This window comes from Rhamphochromis longiceps, linkage group LG3 (genome assembly GCF_057381845.1).
Source record: "Rhamphochromis longiceps isolate RC_006_pf linkage group LG3, R_longiceps_female_GT1.1, whole genome shotgun sequence".
NCBI classification, from domain to species: domain Eukaryota; kingdom Metazoa; phylum Chordata; class Actinopteri; order Cichliformes; family Cichlidae; genus Rhamphochromis; species Rhamphochromis longiceps.
Window position 1 is genome coordinate 57,995,246 of NC_140559.1, and position 19,822 is coordinate 58,015,067.

General features: G+C 40.3%; 3 protein-coding genes across 4 annotated transcripts in view; 2 read left to right on the forward strand and 1 right to left on the reverse strand.

Moving 5' to 3' along the window:
* The first annotated feature begins 2 nt into the window (after nt 1-2).
* Nucleotides 3-2,103, forward strand: lg3h11orf68 (linkage group 3 C11orf68 homolog). Its single transcript, XM_085400473.1, has 3 exons — nt 3-265; nt 339-408; nt 872-2,103. Exons 1-3 carry the CDS (start codon nt 178-180, stop codon nt 1,656-1,658), a joined length of 945 nt encoding a protein of 314 aa, XP_085256599.1. The 5' UTR covers nt 3-177; the 3' UTR covers nt 1,659-2,103.
* rela (RELA proto-oncogene, NF-kB subunit a) lies at nt 2,074-13,158 on the reverse strand. Of its 2 annotated transcripts, none has more exons than XM_085400471.1 (11): nt 12,988-13,158; nt 11,184-11,219; nt 10,877-11,010; nt 9,933-10,078; nt 8,832-8,923; nt 8,351-8,485; nt 7,674-7,778; nt 4,567-4,782; nt 4,402-4,482; nt 4,212-4,295; nt 2,074-3,883 (listed from the first exon to the last, which is right to left on the reverse strand). In XM_085400471.1, exons 1-11 carry the CDS (start codon nt 12,992-12,994, stop codon nt 3,087-3,089), a joined length of 1,833 nt encoding a protein of 610 aa, XP_085256597.1. In that variant the 5' UTR covers nt 12,995-13,158; the 3' UTR covers nt 2,074-3,086. The 2 variants fall into 2 exon arrangements, with proteins under 2 accessions (XP_085256597.1, XP_085256596.1); XM_085400470.1 differs by having other exon boundaries at nt 2,074-3,886.
* A 2,193-nt stretch (nt 13,159-15,351) lies between these two features.
* The window catches only part of LOC146675448 (serine/threonine-protein phosphatase PP1-beta catalytic subunit), a 30,268-nt gene continuing 25,797 nt past the window's right edge, over nt 15,352-19,822 (forward strand). The window contains exon 1 of the mRNA XM_085400475.1: nt 15,352-15,485. Within this exon, the coding sequence (XP_085256601.1) occupies nt 15,434-15,485 (52 nt within the window). The 5' untranslated portion in view covers nt 15,352-15,433. The remainder of the gene's footprint in view (nt 15,486-19,822) is intronic.

Here is a 19,822-nt window from a genome sequence, read left to right on the forward strand (position 1 = left end):
TTGTCGTTCCGCAAATGCAAAGAAAAGAAATACTTTTATTTAACCATAGTAATGGAACATGTTTATTTTTTAAGCTTAACAAAATACAAATGTGGGAAACTTACATATTTGACTTGTACACATACCGAGGAACATGCAAGTTTTTTAAAAGTCGCTGAATCTAGTACAGCATAACTTATGTTTAAAATTGTTATAGCAAAACGTAAAAAATATATATTTACATCATATATTTATATTGTTGCATACGGTCGAATTTGTGGACGAGGTACGTAATTTAATTGATGTATAAATAATTATTAGTTAAACTGCCAGCCACCTGAATGGGTTTTGGCTCTTAGATACAGAGGAGCTGCTGCGCTTATGCGGAAGATCAACACTGAACAACAAACTTCGACATCTACGGCTAGAGTAAGCCTTTATGTTCAAAGTTTAACATCGGCGTGCGATTATTTACGTTTTGAATGGGAAAACTGTGAATGTTAAAGAGTCAGTTGTATTCAACAGCTGGCTAGAAATGGCTAGCCAGGACGAGTGTGTACATTTATAAAGACGACTAGCTTGTCGGCTAGCTACAACAATGCTAAAGCAGTCAGAAAGCTGTTCTGCGTGTTCTTTGACATGTCAGCTGTAGGCGGTACGCTGGGGTCGATAGCAACTTTCGTGTGAAACTGAATCAGTGGTAGAGATACGCTAACTTTCGCTGTTGTAGCAGGCTAGCTAGTAGCATTCATAAGCAATTCAGTTGTCCACTTCTGTCGAAGTTAGGCAGGGTTGTAAGCTAATAAATAACAGCAAAAGGGTTGTAAGCTAACACAGAGGCTAAACCAGTGGTTTTTTATTCAAATAATAACTGCATTCTTCAACTCAACAGGCAGGCTTCAGAACTTGTTTACTCGTGTAACTGCTATACCATTATGGAGGAAGAAGAGAGCCCTGTTGATGGCGAGATGAGGACCCCCTTTGCTGCAGAGACCTATGCTGCTGAAGCCATGGCTGCAGACATGGACCCCTGGATTGTTTTTGACTCTAGAAGAACTCCCAGATCCGAGTTTGATGGCTGGTTGGAGAGTAACAGGCCCTCCCAAGTGTCCAGATTTGGAGACGAGGAGGGTGGCGTCAGCCCTGTGGGGTGGATTGCTGTGGTGGGCCCAAACCACTGCCCCAGTGGTGCGGATGTCACAGGACTCCAGGAGAGTTGGGAGAAACTTTTGGCGAGTTCCCGGCCCGTCACCTTCCAGACAGTGAGGGAGCTGGCCCTGAACCATAGAGTACTCTCAGGCAAGTGGCTTATGCACTTGGACACTGGTTTCAAGTTGGACCACGCTTGGGAATGTGTGGCAAGAGCAGCCCTAGATGGCAAGATCTCACTCGTTAAAGTCAGCCCATTTGACCGCAAGGCAGAGGGCAAGCAGGTCATTTGTGCCTATAACCAGAACTTCACTGATGAGAATGAGGTCATGAGGCTGGATTCGGTCATTCGTGCCACAGGGGTCAAATGCCCTCTCTCGTACAAGCCAGATGTGTATACATACCTGGGAATCTATCGGAACAACCGCTGGAATGTTTGCCCCACCATATACGAGAGCAAGTTCGACCTGGAGTGTGTGCCCAGGCGTTCCCACGTCATCAACAAAGTTACCAATCTTGAGGTAACATAAGCCACTCAGACCAAGAGAGGAGTTTTGCTGTAACAGTATGTGAAGAGGTGCGTGATGATCCCAGGAGATGGGTTGGACAGTACAGTCCTCTGACTGCAACTATTTAGAACATCATTGGTTGAACTCCGATCACAAATTCATCCTTTTTTTTTTTCTAGAAAAAAAAATCCAAAACACTAAATTTGTCTCTTCTTTTTGTGTTGTAAAATTTTCTGAATGACCTGAAACACTTTCAGATTTTTTTTATTTTGTATTGAAAATATTGTATACAAGAATAGTAGTACTAACAAGATTCTAACAGGCTCGAGTGCCGGGAAGAAGACTAACATCCTTGATTTGTATGCACATTTTCAGAAGATCCACTGAAGTACTCCTTGTTGCCATTTTACATTTGTCTCTTGCGTTCGCCTTTTTTTCCCACCTTTGTACTGTATAACAGTTACAGAGTTGCAAAGTAAAATACTCTTTTGAAAATCGTCTTTATATGTTGTGGTATTTATTGCCAAAACAGTGTTTTGTATGTTGACAAAGTCTCATTCCAAAAAAAAAAGCACAATTATACTACGATCCACTTTCATAATACACGTAAAAACATAATTACATTTCAGTAAAGCACCTTACTGCAGAGTATAGCAAGTCTGAAACAGCTGAGTTAAAATGCAACCATTACTGATAAAATAAGTGTAGAAAAACTGATTACAGAGCAGTGGAAACTATTACCACAAAAAGCACAATCTCTAGTATAAGCACATATATAGTAATGTTGCTTGTTTGATAAATGTACACCTTCATTTTGTTTCCAAGACATTCAGATAGTTTGTGTTAACCTTCAGAAAACAATGGTGCAATCCAAAGAGATAATTTTTTTTTAAAAACGGACATAATCTGTGTAGACTTACCTCTAGATCTGATTACATATATATGAACCCTTTTGTATAAAGACAAAAAAAGAGACAAAAGCTGCACATTTTTGTGGCCACAGCTACCAAAATTGTTCAAATGACAGTACAAAAACATGCTTAACATGTTCCAAAAATAATCACCACACCGGATACCTTTATCAAAGTACCCATGCTGTCTGTCTTCGTAAAACATTCGCTGGAGAATCTGTCTCCACCATCAATATGTTGACAGTGACCTAAACGTTTAGTCACAGATGCTGGACATGGGTTTCACAGGGCATGAAATCTGATCACCTACATTATGGGTTTTGTAATTTATCAGACAAACTATATGACTGGGCAAGGCGTCAGACTGAATACCATAAAGTCATTGCTGGTATTTTAAGAAGTGTGTCCACAGTGAGCAGTGCTGCTACATTCGGTCTCCTCTGCCTACTTCCTTTTTTGCCTTACAATAATAAAGAAGTTTTAGTCCTGATGGCCACAGGGGAAGATACAATTGGTCTTTGGAAAAATGAAAGAAACTTTAAGTCGGGTGTCCTGACACAAACCCAGCTTGGCTTCCACTGTTAAAAATGGAAATAAGACGGTCCTCATCAGCAGACATCAACTCATCGAAGTCTTCGAGCATTTGGTTGTTATTGGGTCTGCTGTCTGTCATGATTTCGTTCTGGAGCAGATGCACAATGCTGTTGGGGTAATTCATCCAAGTGCTTCCTGGGTTGCTGGCAGGGTCAGAAGTGTTCTGAGATGCTGCACTAGTCTGGGCAGCGGTAGAGGAGCCCGAAGGGCCAGTCGGCTGACATGAAGGATGATTTACGATTTGGGGGTTCAGAAGATCCTCCAAGTCATCCATGTTGAGGCTGTCCAGGTTGACTGGGACCTGGCCTTCAGTGAAGCTAGGGAAATCTGGGATATCGTCATCAACAAGTGGTGGCTCTCCCCGGAACTGAGTGCTCTGGAGGGCGAAGGAGTTGCTTGTCTGTGAAGAGGCCAAGTTTACTTGAGAAGCTGAGGGCTCCTGCTGGGTGATAGTCGAGGAAATGTTGGGGAAGAATTCATGAAGATCTGACAGGTTGACCGTTGAGTAGTCCTGATTGGAAGTGGAAGTGATGGTAGAGGTGGCCGGTGATGGGTTCATTGAAAAGCTAGACACTGGGTTTGCTTTTGGTTGGGAGCCCAGGGCTGTCATCTTCCACTGGTTGGTAGGAGCTGCTGACATGTTGGAGGCTTCTACTTTTGTCTGCTCAGAAAATAGCTGGCCTGGTTGGAAGGGGTATTGGGGATGTGATTTTGCCCCAGTGGGACCAGTGGGCACCACAGCTGCTGCAAACACAAGCAAGTGATTTGAGAACTCACTGCAGAAAATCCTTATCACATATTTCACATACACAAAGTTCACCGCTAATGACTCAACTGCTTTAAGACAGGAAGACGAGGAGATTGAAACTAACACCAATCTAAATTACTGTTTTATTATTTAGAGTATTACTTATTATAAGCGGACATTAACTATCATCAAATTACATTTGCCAGAAATGACAATTTTTGAATGAATCCATTTGTTAGTTGGTGTAAAAGATATCAGGAAGTAAAGTAAAATGTCTTCAAATGAGTTCAAATAAGGAAGGAACATCTGCAACAGACTCACCAGCTTGTGGGTTCAGTAATTGAGGCTTGGCTGTCAGCTTTCTCCTTGATGGGTTTAGGTGCTGTCTATCTTGTGGAGTGGTCACTGAAATGTCAGAAGACGTCTTTATAATACCGTGCTTAACAACAGTGTAACCATTATCCAATTATACTATGCTCAGCTGACAGAAAAAAAAATCTTATTAACCTACCACTAGATAGCAAGGGCCCTAGCTTCAGGTTCTGGAACATATCTCCTGTCCGCTTTCTCTTCTCACTCAGCCTGTATTCATCTGCCAGGGTGGAAATGATAAAGAAGTTAAATTTGAGAAAAGTTGCACATATTCAGCACATTTTCTGCATATAATATATTTTACCTGGATCTGACGGCAGGTACTGGAAGTCCATTGGCTCACTGACTTCTCGGTCAGAGGGCCGCCGGAGTTGCATCTTGACTCTCACTGGCTCAGTGAGGTTAGTGTCACGGTAGGGCGGAGTGCGAAACACAATGGCCACCTGCCTGTGGACATCAGCTTGGGAGAAAGTGCCCTTCCCCTCCCAAGAGTCTTGGAAGAAACGCACCTCAATGTCCTCTGCAGGGAAACAGAAAATGGCAAATGTAACAACATACTGCAGCTGGTGAAGAACTCAAAAAGAATAATCAGATAATCGGGCACTAACTCGCCGGCTTCGGTGCAAAAGCAGCTCTGATGTTTTTGATTAACAGAGAAAAGACCCCGGGGGTGTTACATCACATTTGCTGCTACGCAACACTCAAGTCTAACAACAACTCAGAAGGCTCGCAGCCAGCTTCAGTTGTTAAACTTCAACCAAAAGGGTTTAATGTTCAAAGCAGATATGTGACAGCGCCGCTCGTTGTGAAAGTAGCTGTGTGACAGGCTCCCAGAGACAGCAGGACCGAGAGATGAACTAGTACAAAATTCAGCCTTCTCACGATCTTTTTTCGCAATGATGCAATTTGTATCCAGTTTAAGATGTATCAAATGATACTCAGGGGAGCACCCACATCCAAATTACAAAGCATATATGTGTGCCATGATCAAACAGCAGCAGATAAGTGAGGGAAGAAAAAAAAGGCTTGTATAATGAGCATAAAGTGATCACTTTAAAAGAAACTGTTGTACAGAAATGAAAAGAACTGGAAAAGAATGAGAAGAAGAAGAAAGCTTTAACTCAGCACAAAAACAGATTAGGTGACTGCTTTGCATTGTGTTACACACAGCAGCTTCCATGAGATGCAATGAAATCCCACACGTGGAACAAAGGCACAGTCTGAACCCAGAGGTTTCTGAAGTGCATACGTGATGCTTCAGTCAACATTTTTTTTTAAATTTCCATCATCACCTACAGCAGTTTCCTAGCAGCTAACATTAGCACTCCCTTGGAGTCATCTTTGTGTCCACCTAAATCAAGTCCTTGTCACTACTTTTCTCTCATTGCTGCTGAGACCTGCTGCCTGCTGAAAACAACCTCAGTGAGTTCAAAGTTTGCAGACAGGAAAAACCAACACACAATAAAATAATTCCTCTGATCATTTTTGGAGACTGTATTCTAGTGGGGAGGTAGAGCATACAGCCCGATCCGGCGGGGCGGTGTGGGAAGCCAGATCGAGCGCCCCCTTCTGGCTCTCCTCTCTGCACTCTCCTATCTTGTCTCTTTTGTCTTACTTCTCTCTATCACCTTTTCTATCCCTTTGAAGAAGAATCCAAGGTCCACTACTGATAATGTGTCCCAAATCTTAATATGATCATTTAGATCAGATCTCTAATCCCCCCAAAAATGTCAGATTAGCCTGGGTAAAACACCAAAGGTTTCTGGGCTGCCTTTCCTCATAACAGCCATCCCTCAAGCTTCTCGCCATTTAACGCAATGCATTATCAGGGACTACAACATCTAGTCCTTTTACTGAATTAGCAAGTTACACCTTTCCCATTTAAGACAGTCGTTTGATGAATTATTAAAGTGTAACTGTAGTGTATTATAGTGCAATATCATGATTAATGTGGCTTTAAAGTCTATTAATGGGAAGCAGTGACTAGCAAATAGAATGATCTGGGATATAGCACTACATGCTATATTACAATATTAAATCAATAAATAAATAACATAACAACAGCTGGTCGAGTTGCTGGTGTTACTTTCATTATGAGAAAAGTGCTTCATCAATTGACTTTCAAGACCGAGCCGTTATTTATCTTTCCTTGTCTACAGTTGGCCCAGACAAATTTCAGTTTTCCATATCTGTCTGACATTAGCCAACATTAATTAGCAGTCAGTGTGCAGTCATTCAAGAATATTCTCATTGACTGTACAATGGGCAGTGTTGTTGACTGCGCTGTCTAACATCTATAAGCTTAATGTTCACTACATGTTTGCTTAGAATATCTAAGTCACAGCATGCCAAAGAAGACGTAGGAGTAACACACATGGTCAAAGAGACTAGTAAATCTTTTTATTACAGGTGACCTGTATTATAATGTTCAAACAATTTCTGTGTTTATTGCTTGAGGCTTCGAGTATAGATATATCAGTATTGGCATATTTGACCTACGTATGTTCATTAAGTGGCAGCTTTGTTGGCTCTGGCATCAGCTAGCAGCCTATTCTGTATCTGAACAACAACAAAAATGATATCACTGTGTAAACTCACTGCTCTGGACAAACACAATCGTGTTATTCCTTAGTTGTTTCTCTGAAGTGGAATCTGTCAGATAATTTGGCAACAGGAAAGGCAGTGGTAGAAGTAAAACTTCCAGATAAAAAAAGCCTTTTTAAAAACCATTTTAGGGGAATGAGGGTAAAGCTGATTTAGTTCATCTGGAAAGAACAGATTTTTTCAGTGTGACCAGTCGAGAAGTTTTGTTAAGAAATACAGAACATTTTATTTGAATAACAGATCCTGAGGTTGACTGTAAGAAGACACAGTCTTGCTCTACTTAAGGTTGGCTAACCACGTATGTCCAGTAAAAAAGTGGACTTGCTGTAACTTAAAGGGGAAATGAGCACTGAAAGCCTCAGTACGTCTCTCTAACACGTGTTTGTAAGTTGCATTATGATATAGGACGGGTCAGTTTAGTGTGTAATGCCAGGTAGTCTGCATTTTCTTTTTAACTTTTTTAATATATCCATTACATGCATAATTAGCACATCTGCTGTTTTGAAGAAGGAAACTAAGCCATGACAGCTGCTGTAAAAAATGGAAACCCAGTCACCTCATATAGTATATTTTATTAAGTGAGTCACTCTTCTATTTTGAGACCACTTGCTTCTAACTTCTTCTCTTCTCACACAATCTTCTGTGGGTGTAAAGGACTTACACCGTTTCCGCTCTACGTGTATTGCAAGTTTTACATCTGCTTACTCAGTCCTGAGTTCTATTTATGGATTATTCAGTCTGAAAGTGTAGGTTTAGTTGTGCTGTGTGCCGCTGTGCTCTTTCGGTATCTGTACAGTAACACTGTACCTTTTTGCACTTTGTCACACAGCAGAAAGATTTCATCCCCTCCTTTGCAGCTTCCAGAGTTGCGGTTGACTCTGCAGATCTTTAGCTCTGCTGTGTTTGGAGCCCCTGCAAGACAGAACAAAAGCCTTTATGTGCCCATGAACACGATAGTAGTGCAACACTTAAATATCACACAAATGCTAAACGCACAGTGAGGCCCGCTCTGGCTGGCACTTCGATACTTGGGTGGCTAACGTCTCCGTTTTATTTGGCTTACTTTGTCTACTTTTTTTGTTTGTTTGTTTTTTGAAACACAGACAATTGACATTTTTCGAAAGTGAAATTAAACTTTTTCAGCTGTTTGGAGAAACACAGATGTATGTGTTTGATCCACAAGTGAGTCTGTGGTGATGTCTATTTCTTGTAAATACCTTCAAACTGAGAGGAAACATTAATTTGCAAAGAGGAACAGAGAATCACTGAGGGCATGGAAGGCTGCAGGACATTTGGAAGTTTTATAGTCGTGATTATACGTGTGAACGTGCTGGTACAGAGAGCTCAGACTGATACTCGTCTCTCTACAATGGTACAGTACTTACTATAAGCACCTCTTACCTTATATTAACATATAAGAAATATCTATATCAGCTAATTTGGTGCATATGCATTTCTGTTCACGTGTGCTGTGTTCAACTCACTGTTGTCATAGATGGGCTGTGATACCACAGGCTCCAGAGGATAGAGCTCCCCTGTAGAGAGAGTGATGGAGGCCTGGAAGCAAAGCCGGACTGAATTTAGGTCAAACTCTTCCTCCCACACCTTAGCCTCAGGAACTGCATCCAAGAAAGAGAAGGAAAAGGGCGTGGTACGCAACACACAATAAAACACTCAAGCAAACCACTGCATCCTGTCGTACTACTTTTCAGCACACAGCCACCACCCGCTATCGTCTCAGTAACAAACATGAAGTAGAATTTGCTTAGTGTTGTTGATAAGAGTTGACCATACAGAAGTTAACGCATAGCTGTTGCATGAGAAGAAGTCAGTAATCCAAATTAAGCACATGATTACAATTATCCTCCAAAATGATGTTATCATATCCTTTAAGGACAAAGGTAGTTAACATAAACAATCACTAAAATCTGTGGTGGAGACTCATCTCTAACTATGGCCACTTACTGTTAAAGGGGTTATTGTTTGTCTGCAGTCTACAAGTGATGGCCTCATTTACATCCTTCTTCTTCACACATTGTATACCCAGGTTCTGAAAACTGAAAAGACAAAAAACAAAACAACTTTTTAGACATCTAGCAACACAGTTCATGCAATCATCTTTTGACCCAGTTTACTTTTTTGGTTAACGAAATAGTAGGCATTGCACTGCTACTTCCTGAAGTATTTGCTGTTCTTGACTTCTACCCCATATCTACCCTTATTCTGGCTGCACTATAATGACTGTGTTTGAACTGCTTGTGTCCAGTACCTGCATTATACCTGCATTATAACCTAACCTAATTATTATTATTTTTTTATTATTATTATTATTGTTGTTGTTAGTCACAGTCAAATATAGTTTAACAATTAAAAGCTTGTTAGCATACAGATTTTTTTATGTACTTTTCTGGGTTATTTAACATGATGTTTCATTAATTTAGACTCCAGGGAGACTATAATTAGAAATAACAGTGTAACGGTTTCCCTTTTATAACTCGTGTGGTGATCTAGAGCAATGATCAGGATATAAACTGTTCAGTGTGAAAAACAATTGCCTAACATAAGCACGTGCAGTTGCTCATGTTGAATCACAGTGCACACATCTGTCTGCAGTACAAGCTGATTTGTTTGACTTTTGTCACTGTTTCAATGAAGACAGAAAAAAACTGTCATGTCTTGCCAGGTATATGGGTTCAGTAGGTTTCAACATATCTTATCAGTCAGTATTTCCACTTCAGAACCAAATTGGGAATGATTTGGGGTTTTTTTTCCAACTTGTGGAAATTTTGTTCTGGTTGTAATACAGAGGAAATGTTAACTCTTTTGTGCTAAAAAAAAGTATTCTGTTAAATTTTTGCTCATCTAGACACCAAGCAAGGTGACAGTACACACGTCATTTTCCAGAACCGATCAAGGGCTAATCTAGGTCAGTCACTGCAAAACTTCACTTTGCATTAGCCTGAAACTGTAGTTTTCCTCGAGACACCGTAGCGCTCTGTATTGCTTTTTTTCCTTTAGGTTTCTCTGAAGTGTCTAATTTTATCTTTACATACAAACTAGTCCTACCTGTGTATCCGTCTCTCCTGCAGGTCAGCCTCATAGTAGCCGTGTTTGCAGTCTTTTCCAACCAGCTCATGAGGATGAGGCTTGTAGGGTGAGTTCTTTGTCACCAATGAGATGCGAACACGCAGGGGGCCGCTGTAGTTGTGCACCTGTCCATAAAAAAACAGAGTTTTACTGATAGAAGGTTCAGCCATAAGGGCACTTGCATTGTCTGCAGCTAAAACAAACTCACTGCATGCAACTTGCAGAGAAGAATTACAGGTTCTGATACACAAACGTTCGTCTGATGACTTACTGGTGGTGCTGTTCATTTTAGGGTCTATGACTAAGTTGTTTGCAATGCTTCACCCCTTTAATTCAAGTTAACGAACTGGACATCTCAACTATGTTTATAGTACTGATGCCTTCTAGGACATTTTTAATATAAGTTATCTGCACTAACTGCCTGTCAGACAGGTCCATTCTTCAGTTTGGGTTTATGACTTTGTACTAACAGATGTACCTTGCAAACCAAGCTTGTTAGCGTTAGCTGATAACATCCATTCTTTCATAGTCCAGAATTAATTTTGCCGATATTGTAGGAAAAATGTATTCTTCTGGAAATTACGTTTTCAATTGAAATGATCAACACAAATATATATATGATATTATATAATATATAATATAATATTGGATTTCTTTCTTGCATCATCCATCACGCATACACAGTCTGTGTTCCTAACATTCAACAGGAAAAACAGATGTTTCAGCTGCAGAAAGCATTTTTTCAGCACTGACCTTCTCCACCATAAATGTACAGTTGACGTACATGAGTCACTGTGGAAACAGTTGCTGTGGTTGCATGCACCCGTTTTACCTAAATCTTCACCAATGTGTATATTATCTGTAATGTAAATGATATTTAATGAATCGTCGCTAAAACGCATCAGTAAGTTGTGCCAACTCACCTTGATTGCTGGGTGCGTCTTAGTGGTGTCATTGCTTTTTTCTCCGGGAATGCTGCCAGCAGACCGTCCCTCACACTTGTACCTAAATCTCATCCCCCTTTGCTTTGGCTGCTCGATAATCTCTATGTAGGGAGCTGTTGAGGAAAGCAAAGGCATTGTGTCATTGTGAAATACTGCTTTACTTGTGTCAGTGTGTCAACACAGACAGCCTCATCGATCATCACTACACCCGAGGGTAGAAATGTTTACTCATGAAATCACTGCAGAGAACATCAGTAATTCTTTTTAAAAAGGAAAGTGTGCTTACCCTGGTTGAGCGGGGTAAGGCTCCATCCATATCCAGCTGTGGTGAACAGAAACAAGAAAGGAATTTAACCAACTTATTGAGGAAAAACTGCAGGTTTTCCATCTACGACTTCCACGAGGAAGCACGCAGTGGTGGTGGAGATGACAAAAATAACAGAAAACAGATTTGTTGCATATTTGAGGTTTAGTCAGAGTTTGTCATTTGTGGTGAGGTCAGGGTGGAATTCTACAGGAGAGTGCAGCGTCCAACGGGGTCGAAGGATGCCGAGATACAAGGGCCTCCCAGCTAAATATAATCTCTGGTTGTCATAAACCACTTGCCTGCAAAGCTACCGAGAAGGAGACGAAGTGCAGAAAAAGGCAAACAATGACAGGCAGGGCTTTTAATATTGGTGTCAGGTTACCAGCTTTGTTGCTGGAAGCCTTTAGTGCAGGGTGCACTCCAGTTTCAGGCAGTAAGTAAGGTGTAACGCTGGGTGAGTCGATCAAAGCTCCACCCATCAGCAGGCAGGAAAGGTTCAGCTCAAAAGCTTGAGTAGAGTCCTTTCCATGCTGTAACATGTTCGCTTTCTAGCCTTAGCTCAAAGACATTATTCTTGCTTTTTCTGATCATACCTAAAATGCCAGAATAATACTGAATGAAGAGGCTGTGCAAAGCCCCAAAGTGAAGACTAAAAATAACAAACAAACAAACAAAAGTTGTTGTTTGTTAAAATAAAAGGATGACATGAGTCTGTAATGACTGCATTTTGACCACTTATGTGAAAGACAGTCTTTTCTACTTACTGAGTCTGGATGATGTGAAAGTGAAAGCACATACCCACAATGACCGAAAGATCATTAATGACTGAATTAAGAGCATCACAGCTGAGGCCTTCGATACTGTTGCTAGAATCACTTTCAATTTTACTGACCGAACAAAGGGACATACTTTTATGATGCTCAGTCAGATGTTGGCTGTTTGTCGTGCCAATATCGACAACCAAGACAGAGATAAGTGACACTTATCAACAAACATAATCTATTTTAAGGTTTATAACATTTGCATAAAGTGTGGCTGCACTCTAAACATAGGAAGTCAACAGAACTCCATTATAAAATCTCGTTTGTTTATGGTTTAGCCTAAAGGCAAAGGTATATATGGAATAAAATAGAAACGGAGGCGGCTGTGAAATCTTCACAGTATCTGCATACACGTGTTCTCCTGAACACAGAGCTTATTACCACAATTTCCTATCGGAACCGTTTTTGTCAATTAAAGCCGGAGTGGGCGGTTGCTAAACGCGTCGACCAATTAAATACGACTTTTTTTTTATTGAAAAGAACGTTATACGGTGATTTTAACCAGGCCGAATTTAAAATACACTATTCACTGTTACTGACAAGCTTTTGAGTGCGTGATTCACAAAGAATATTTCCACTTACATACAGAAAAACATTAAATGGCGAGAGTTCTGAACGAAGTTTCAGTGGCTAGAAGGAAATCTCTCAAGTGGACAAACCCCACAGGCCTCTTGGCAGCGCGAGACTTGTTTGGTTCGCTCCGCTCGTGCCAGTTGAGTTGTCCACAAGCTGAGAAATTCATTCAGTTAAACATCAAGTTTCTCTCGGCTATTTCACATGTATGCGATAAACCAAAGTTAAGTCAAACTTCTGTCTGTACGTTAGCTTACTATTCGGGAACAGACTCCTCCTGTTGGCGCAAAACCCAATGATAGCGGGGCTTTCCCTTGTGCGCAAAACAACTCCCTGTACAGTTTCGCCTCCCGTGTCTGAGATGAGTAAATAAAAGCAGCTCCACTTACGGTCCATGGCTGTGTCCAAGTCCAGCTCACGCTCCTCGATATCCCCCGCTGTTTCTCAATAATTTGTATCTTATTTTAAGCCAAAAAAGAGCAGGAAACACGGCACTACAGACTCCACGAAGTTCTTGACAGAGCCGCTCTGTCGCCTCCTTCGCTCCACCTACGTCTGTGTACGAGAGTGTACAGTTAGTAAAGCCACAGACATAGTTACGTTCGTGCTCACGGGTTTTCCGGTAAGGAACATCTATTTGGGAAGCGATGTGCTGCAACTTTGTTGTGCAACACGCCTCTCGCCAAGTTGCAGCAACTGCACAGTACGTGCTTTATTCTCTTCATTGTTTGATTTTTTTTTATTTGATTTGATTTTTATTGATTAGCATTCAAATATCTCAGTGAAAACAGAACAGAGATCTACCACAAAGCAAGAAAGCATGAGACAAGGCTAATCAAAAGGTATTGGCTGAAGCATTTGCTTATTACGCCAACCCTTTTAACAAAAGATCTTTTTGCATGCAGCTCCTGTGCACAGGGCTCGAAGCAAATAATAAAACAAAGCAAAAACAAAACAAACAAACAAGAAAAAAAAACTTTCCACCTTAGATAAGTAACTACATCAAAGCAAAAGAATCAAGAGGGGGTTTTTTTGGTTGTTTTTTTTTTGCTCTTTTCATTCTTGATTTATATATTTTTCTAATACTCTATTTTTAAACATATTTTTAAACAAGGAAAATGAACTACACCTTTTTAAATCACTGTCATAACTATTCCACAGGTTAACTCCTCTAATAGAAACACATCTCTGCTTTATTTTTGTCCTCATCTTGTTTTTTTTTTAAAGAAATCTGTTCCCCTTAAGTCATTGTGATGTCTTTTTCTCACACAGTAGGCATTGTTTTTGTGCCACGTTTATTACAAATGCAGAATCTGAAATTGGATAACCTTTCGCTGATAACGCCTTTTATTGACTACTTAGGCAGCTACTAGCTTTACCCCCAAATGTTAAATTAATTAATCGAATTTATAGTGAACTAAAAAAAAATCAAAACATGGCAGATTTTTTTGGGTAATTTTCAAGATAACGGAAATAGGTGTGAACAGAACAATAACTTGGTTTATTTTTTATTTTTTAAAGCCAGCCACTACCTTTACCAAGTCTCCAAAATTAACAATAGTTTATTTTCATGGTTTTCACGCTTTTTCACATTAGTATAGCAGAACTGTGGTGTAATAGGAGTAGTGTATACCAATTGTGCGTTACTTATTTTAAGACTTTCGTCTAGTTGCAAGGGACAAGCAATTGCTCATAAAATACTGCATACTTTTATTTTGAAGAGGGAAAATTGCCTCGTGTCCGGCGCTGTGGCTAGCTTGATCTAGTTGCAGACCTCTGCCTTCTCTCTGCAGTGCAACTTGCCTCCACCCACTCAAAACAGTGCGGAAATACCCAGTGACGCACTTGAAAGAAACTGAAAAATAAGTGAGTGGGAGAGGCAATAACATAACTCTTGGCTTTAGTCATAACCTGGAAGAGTCTTAAGATTAAGATCCAACTCACTTTTTTCCTGTCTGTCGGCTCTTCTCTCTGTAAACAGACACAACATACAGATCTTAAGTTTACCAGTTTCAGTGTTTTTCAGGCCAGTCCTTCACACACGGTCTTACTTTACACGTTTCTGGTCTGCTGGTTGCACTAGAAATCAGTACCTACTTAATACAGTGTGATAATAGTGACAGGGCTTCAAACGCCCTTTTTTTAAACAACGATTATTTCACCATGTTGTTTTAGTCCAGTTGAAGACAAAGTAACGTGAATAAAGGACTGATTTTGCTCTAAGAGACATATCCTGGCCAGAAGGGGGCGCTGGAGGTGAATAAATCAGGCCCTTTAAGACACCTGTCCTTTGATAGAATATGGTGAAAACGAAAACTTATTTTCTTAGTGTAAACGATGTTCCATTATAAATAGAGTATATCTAATGGTAATCTTTGCATCGTTATTATTATGATTATTGCTGTAAGAAGCACTGGATTAGCTGATGCATTCAACGCAATCGAAAATCACAGGTAAAAAGCAAGAGTGAATATGCTATTGACCATCTTTTTTTTTGGCTACCCTTCTTTTCTAATACAAATACATTTTTGTACCCTCATATCATGATCTTTATGGTTGAGCCAGGCTTTATATAGCAATGGCTGAATATGAGGATTGAATTAGAAAATGAGGAGGAAAAAAAGTATGTGAAACTTATGAGCAGGATTACTATGTTTTTAAAAAATGTCCACTGTTCTCCTTTCTGTTCTAGAAACTAAAATATCCGAGGTGTAGTTGAATGAGGCGTAATGGCCCTAAATGGGAGGCCGCGAAAGGGAGGCGGTTTCTGTGCGGTGAGGCGGTGTCTGCCCTGCCTGCTTCAGACTGCGGCGGGCAGAGCTGTTCGTTACAGAAATGGCGGAGGGGGAGTTGGACGTCGACTCGCTGATTTCCAGGCTTTTAGAGGGTGAGTTCACAACCAAGTTTTATTTGTGTATTCTTGTTTTGCCCAGTATTAGCCCCTAATACTTATTTAGGTTTTATTTTTGACAATAAAGGCCCGCTTTACGTGTTAGCGTTGCCCGGTTCTGGAGTGAGCAGGACTGGTCCTCACTGTCGTTAACAACAGGCACACCTTTTTAGTCAGCAACAGTCTTTCTTTCACGGATCTTTTTAGATTAATTTGTAATTCATTTGGATGCAACTATGTTCGAGCTTTTTTGTAAACTGCATTTTGAGGGTTTTGGTGATTAAGTGGTAAGAAAGTTCTTGCTAGTGGGCTGTTTGTGCTTCGATGGAAGATAACGTCAGACCTATCTTACTATCCATCTTAGACTAACTAGCTAATAGTATAGTAATTAAGTGCTGTCTTACTCACGTCACAGCATTTGTGTTATCACTTTGGAATGCACCAAATGAAATACTTGACAAGTTGCTTCTACTGTCTTTTAACCTATTATAGTCTCTGCTCCTTTACAAAAGCTCTGTTCAAAATACACGGTGGAGGGCGATAGCTTCAGGGGCAAATGCTCAGCAAAAGTTGACATTTCTTTAAAAATAAAGTTTAGATTGATGATTGAGTGTAGCCGAAAGTGTCCCAACAGTTGCCCGATCTACCAGGAAGCAAAATCTTGCTTCTGATTTCTAAAAATTGGGTTTGTCTTTAATTCTAAGAAAAATTCAAATTTTTTTAAATGGGATTTGGCTTAAGGGTTTCTGAGCTGAAGACTGCAGCTCTGTTGTTTTCTGGCGCATATTGCTAAGTGGCGATGTTTACACAAGCCACAGGCTTCGGTAGTATTCCCATTAAAACATACTTGTAGGAGTTCAAAACCTAAACCAAACTTTTAGCTCTACTACTCCGTGTGTTTTCTTATCCATGAACCGGTGCATATAGTTTGTTCAGCTGGCCTTTTGATCATAAAGAACACACATTTTGTCAACAGTACTACATTGAATAGGAATCTTTTCAATACTAGCTGTGGCTCAACTTTATCCAGAGAGACACTTGTTAATTCTGTATTCTGTCGTTGCTCATATGCATGTGGACTTTTCTGCTGAGCTGTTGTGTAAAAGTGTTTTTGCCTCTACTCCATTGTTATGTGTTGGCTAGCAGCAGGGGATGATTTCTTAGTGCTAAATGAGGGATTCTGACAGACAGACGAGTTGATGTCGATGAGAATTTCTTGAAAATAGATTATAAACAGGGAGATTATATCTCTCTGAGTCAGTGGTGAACAAGCATTCATGCCAGATCATCTCATGCACAGCAACTTCTGCTAATGATTGAACCCAGTGTAGATGTACAGTGCATGTCAGTATAACTTAATCATCTGGACTGACGGGAGCAGTGACATAATGGTGCTTGTTTTCTCTTTGTGCGTGATATGTAGAGTAACACAGTACTGTGCCTACAAGAACTGACTATAGTATACTCGCTTCGTGTTTAGCAGTTAACCTCATTGCAGGGGGAAAACTGTAAAAGGTATTGGATTTTCTGTTATGGATTGTAAAGAAAACCTTTACACATCAAGTGAATTTTACGTAATTGGCTTTCATAAAAATGACCAAACACTTGGTTAAGTAATGGTTAAGCACCATCAAAGAAGAAGAAAATGTGTATTCAGATTCATGCGAGCATTCACTTTTCTGTCCTTGGTATCAATCATATTTTGTGCTTTACTACAAGTAAATGTTCAAGTGTTTGTTAGCAGGCCACACGTAATTATAGCACAGTGGCAAGTATAAAAATATAATTTATGCTAATGTTAAAGTGGGACTTTAAAATCTGTTTCTTCCAAAAACAAGTGTGGTATTTAGAATTTGTTTTTAGTGTGGAAAGTTCTCACCAGCTAGTATTTTCCATTTAGGAAAAAAAATGTCCCAAAAAACACAATAGTTTGATTCAAACACTAAGACAGATTTAGGCCTAGACTGGGCAGAAATACAAGCCTGAGCACTCAGAATGTCCCTTATGGATCAGTTTGTCTTCAAAGGGTCACATTTTATTTTAAAAAGTGACCTTTCAAAAGCACAAACTCACACAACCCTTGATAATCATCATCTTTAGTTTACTTACCCAGGTTATATCTACAGGCCGCTTTCCTTTCAAAATTTAGCAAGTTACCCGTCTGTGGGTCTTTTTTTTGTTTTGTTTCCTCCCGATATTCACACAAAGAAGCTTAGAATCACCTCCACGCCAGGGAGCCGTTTCTTCTTTTTCTTTCCTGTGTGAATAAAATTAGATCTTTTTCTCAGTATAGGAAGGGATTTCCTTAAGCACTTTAAAAGTGTGATGGTTCACTTTTTCTGTGAGGGCTGGTGGCAGGCAGAGAGCCACATACTCATGCACACAGACGCACATATGGAGAGTTCGCTGATCTCCTATTAAATGTCAACAGCCACAGCTGTCCCTGGTAGAAATTAACCTACCCTCTGGGTGACACAAACATACAGGGGAGAGGGGAAAATGGCAATAAGGTGGAATTTGTTGCTGTTCTAACTCTTGAAAAATCTTCTAATTTTCCTTTTCATAATATTACATATCGCTTTTTCATTTCTTGGACATGTGTGGAATCCAACTCTTTCATTCAAGAGAGATGTTATAATATTTTTCCACATGCAGTGGCAATAAAATGCTTGTATTTTTTTAATCAAATATCTCAGTACCCTGTATTTGTTTTCCCTTTTCATGTATTTAGGATAGGGCTGTGCGATATGACCAAAATCTCATATCCCGATATAAGAATTCTATCGTCGATAACAATATAAATCACAAAAATGTAACATTTTCTGTAAATTATGTGAATCTCGGGCAGCTCGACTTGCGGGAAGCGTTTCCAGCTGCGCGTCATGTACCTGGAGTCGAGTGTTTCAACAGATGCATGAAACTACACATTTTTAGACATAAGTTGTAACAGCCGCCGTTTTCTTTGTGAGTATTTATTACATGGCGTGCTGCGGGGAAAAGCCTGTTCTAACGTTTGAGTCTAAGGTTTATTTTTTAGCACCTTTTTTTTTACTTCTCATCCATAAATAATCTGCTCTTTCACATGATTCAGTTTATTTTGAAAAGTCTCAACAGGATCTTGAGCTTTATTGTGAAAGGTTTATGTGGTACATAAACAAGCGGACACGCGGTGGTGTTACCGTCGTTGTTGCTAACCACAATGCATAAACAGTCGCTTGCCCATCCGTAGTGTGGTTATATTAAATATAAGAGAAAGAGAGAGCTTTAAGAAATTAATATAGCCACTACAGTGACCATCAAAACGATGAAAAAATATTGCCGTAAACAGTTTATTTTGGGACACCACGAAACAAACGATAGCGTAAAATGAAACGATAAATGTTTTTATATCGTTGTCCATATATATATATCGTTATATCGAACAGCCCTAATTTAGGATATCAAAGATATGGTAAATGGTAAATGGCCTGTATTTGTATAGCGCTTTTCTAGTCCCTAAGGACCCCAAAGCGCTTTACACAACCTGTCATCCACCCATTCACACACACATTCACACACTGGTGATGGCAAGCTACAATGTAGCCACAGCCACCCTGGGGCGCACTGACAGAGGCGAGGCTGCCGGACACTGGCGCCACCGGGCCCTCTGACCACCACCAGTAGGCAACGGGTGAAGTGTCTTGCCCAAGGATACAACGACCGAGACTGTCCAAGCCGGGGCTCGAACCGGCAACCTTCCGATTACAAGGCGAACTCCCAACTCTTGAGCCACGATCGCCCCAAGATATTTACTTTCTGTGCCATAATCCCTTAAAACTACAGTCATAGATGGGTTCCTTTCCACAGCCAGCTGTTAAAATGTCAAAGTGTGCCAGTTATTGTGGAAGGACGTCCCATTAAGCTGTGCCATTCACTTTCACAGGCAGTTCATTTTGAAAAACAAGCAGACCCAATAACCTTGCAAGTAATCAGCATCACATTTTCAGCTTGATAGTAGTAATCTGAGGGAAATGATGGGTGATAAGCACATTTGAGCGGTTAGGAAGACCAGGAAAATCTATACATGTCTGCCTAATCCGTTCTAAGGGTGTGTTTCAAGTATGTTTTTCTCAGGAAATGACATGGCAAGTCTAAGCCGGGGCAGGAGGATTTCTATGCCCGCACGCAAGGGCGAAATGTTTGGTCACTGTTAGAGACTGGGTGGGGACTTGAGGGGCGTCCATACAGCAGTTGAACCTCTACGAGCTGACCTGCTGGTTGTGTAGAGGAACACAAAATGTTGTCGAGTATCAAATCCTGACTGCTGTAAATCAAATTACTGCAGCGTGCCACTT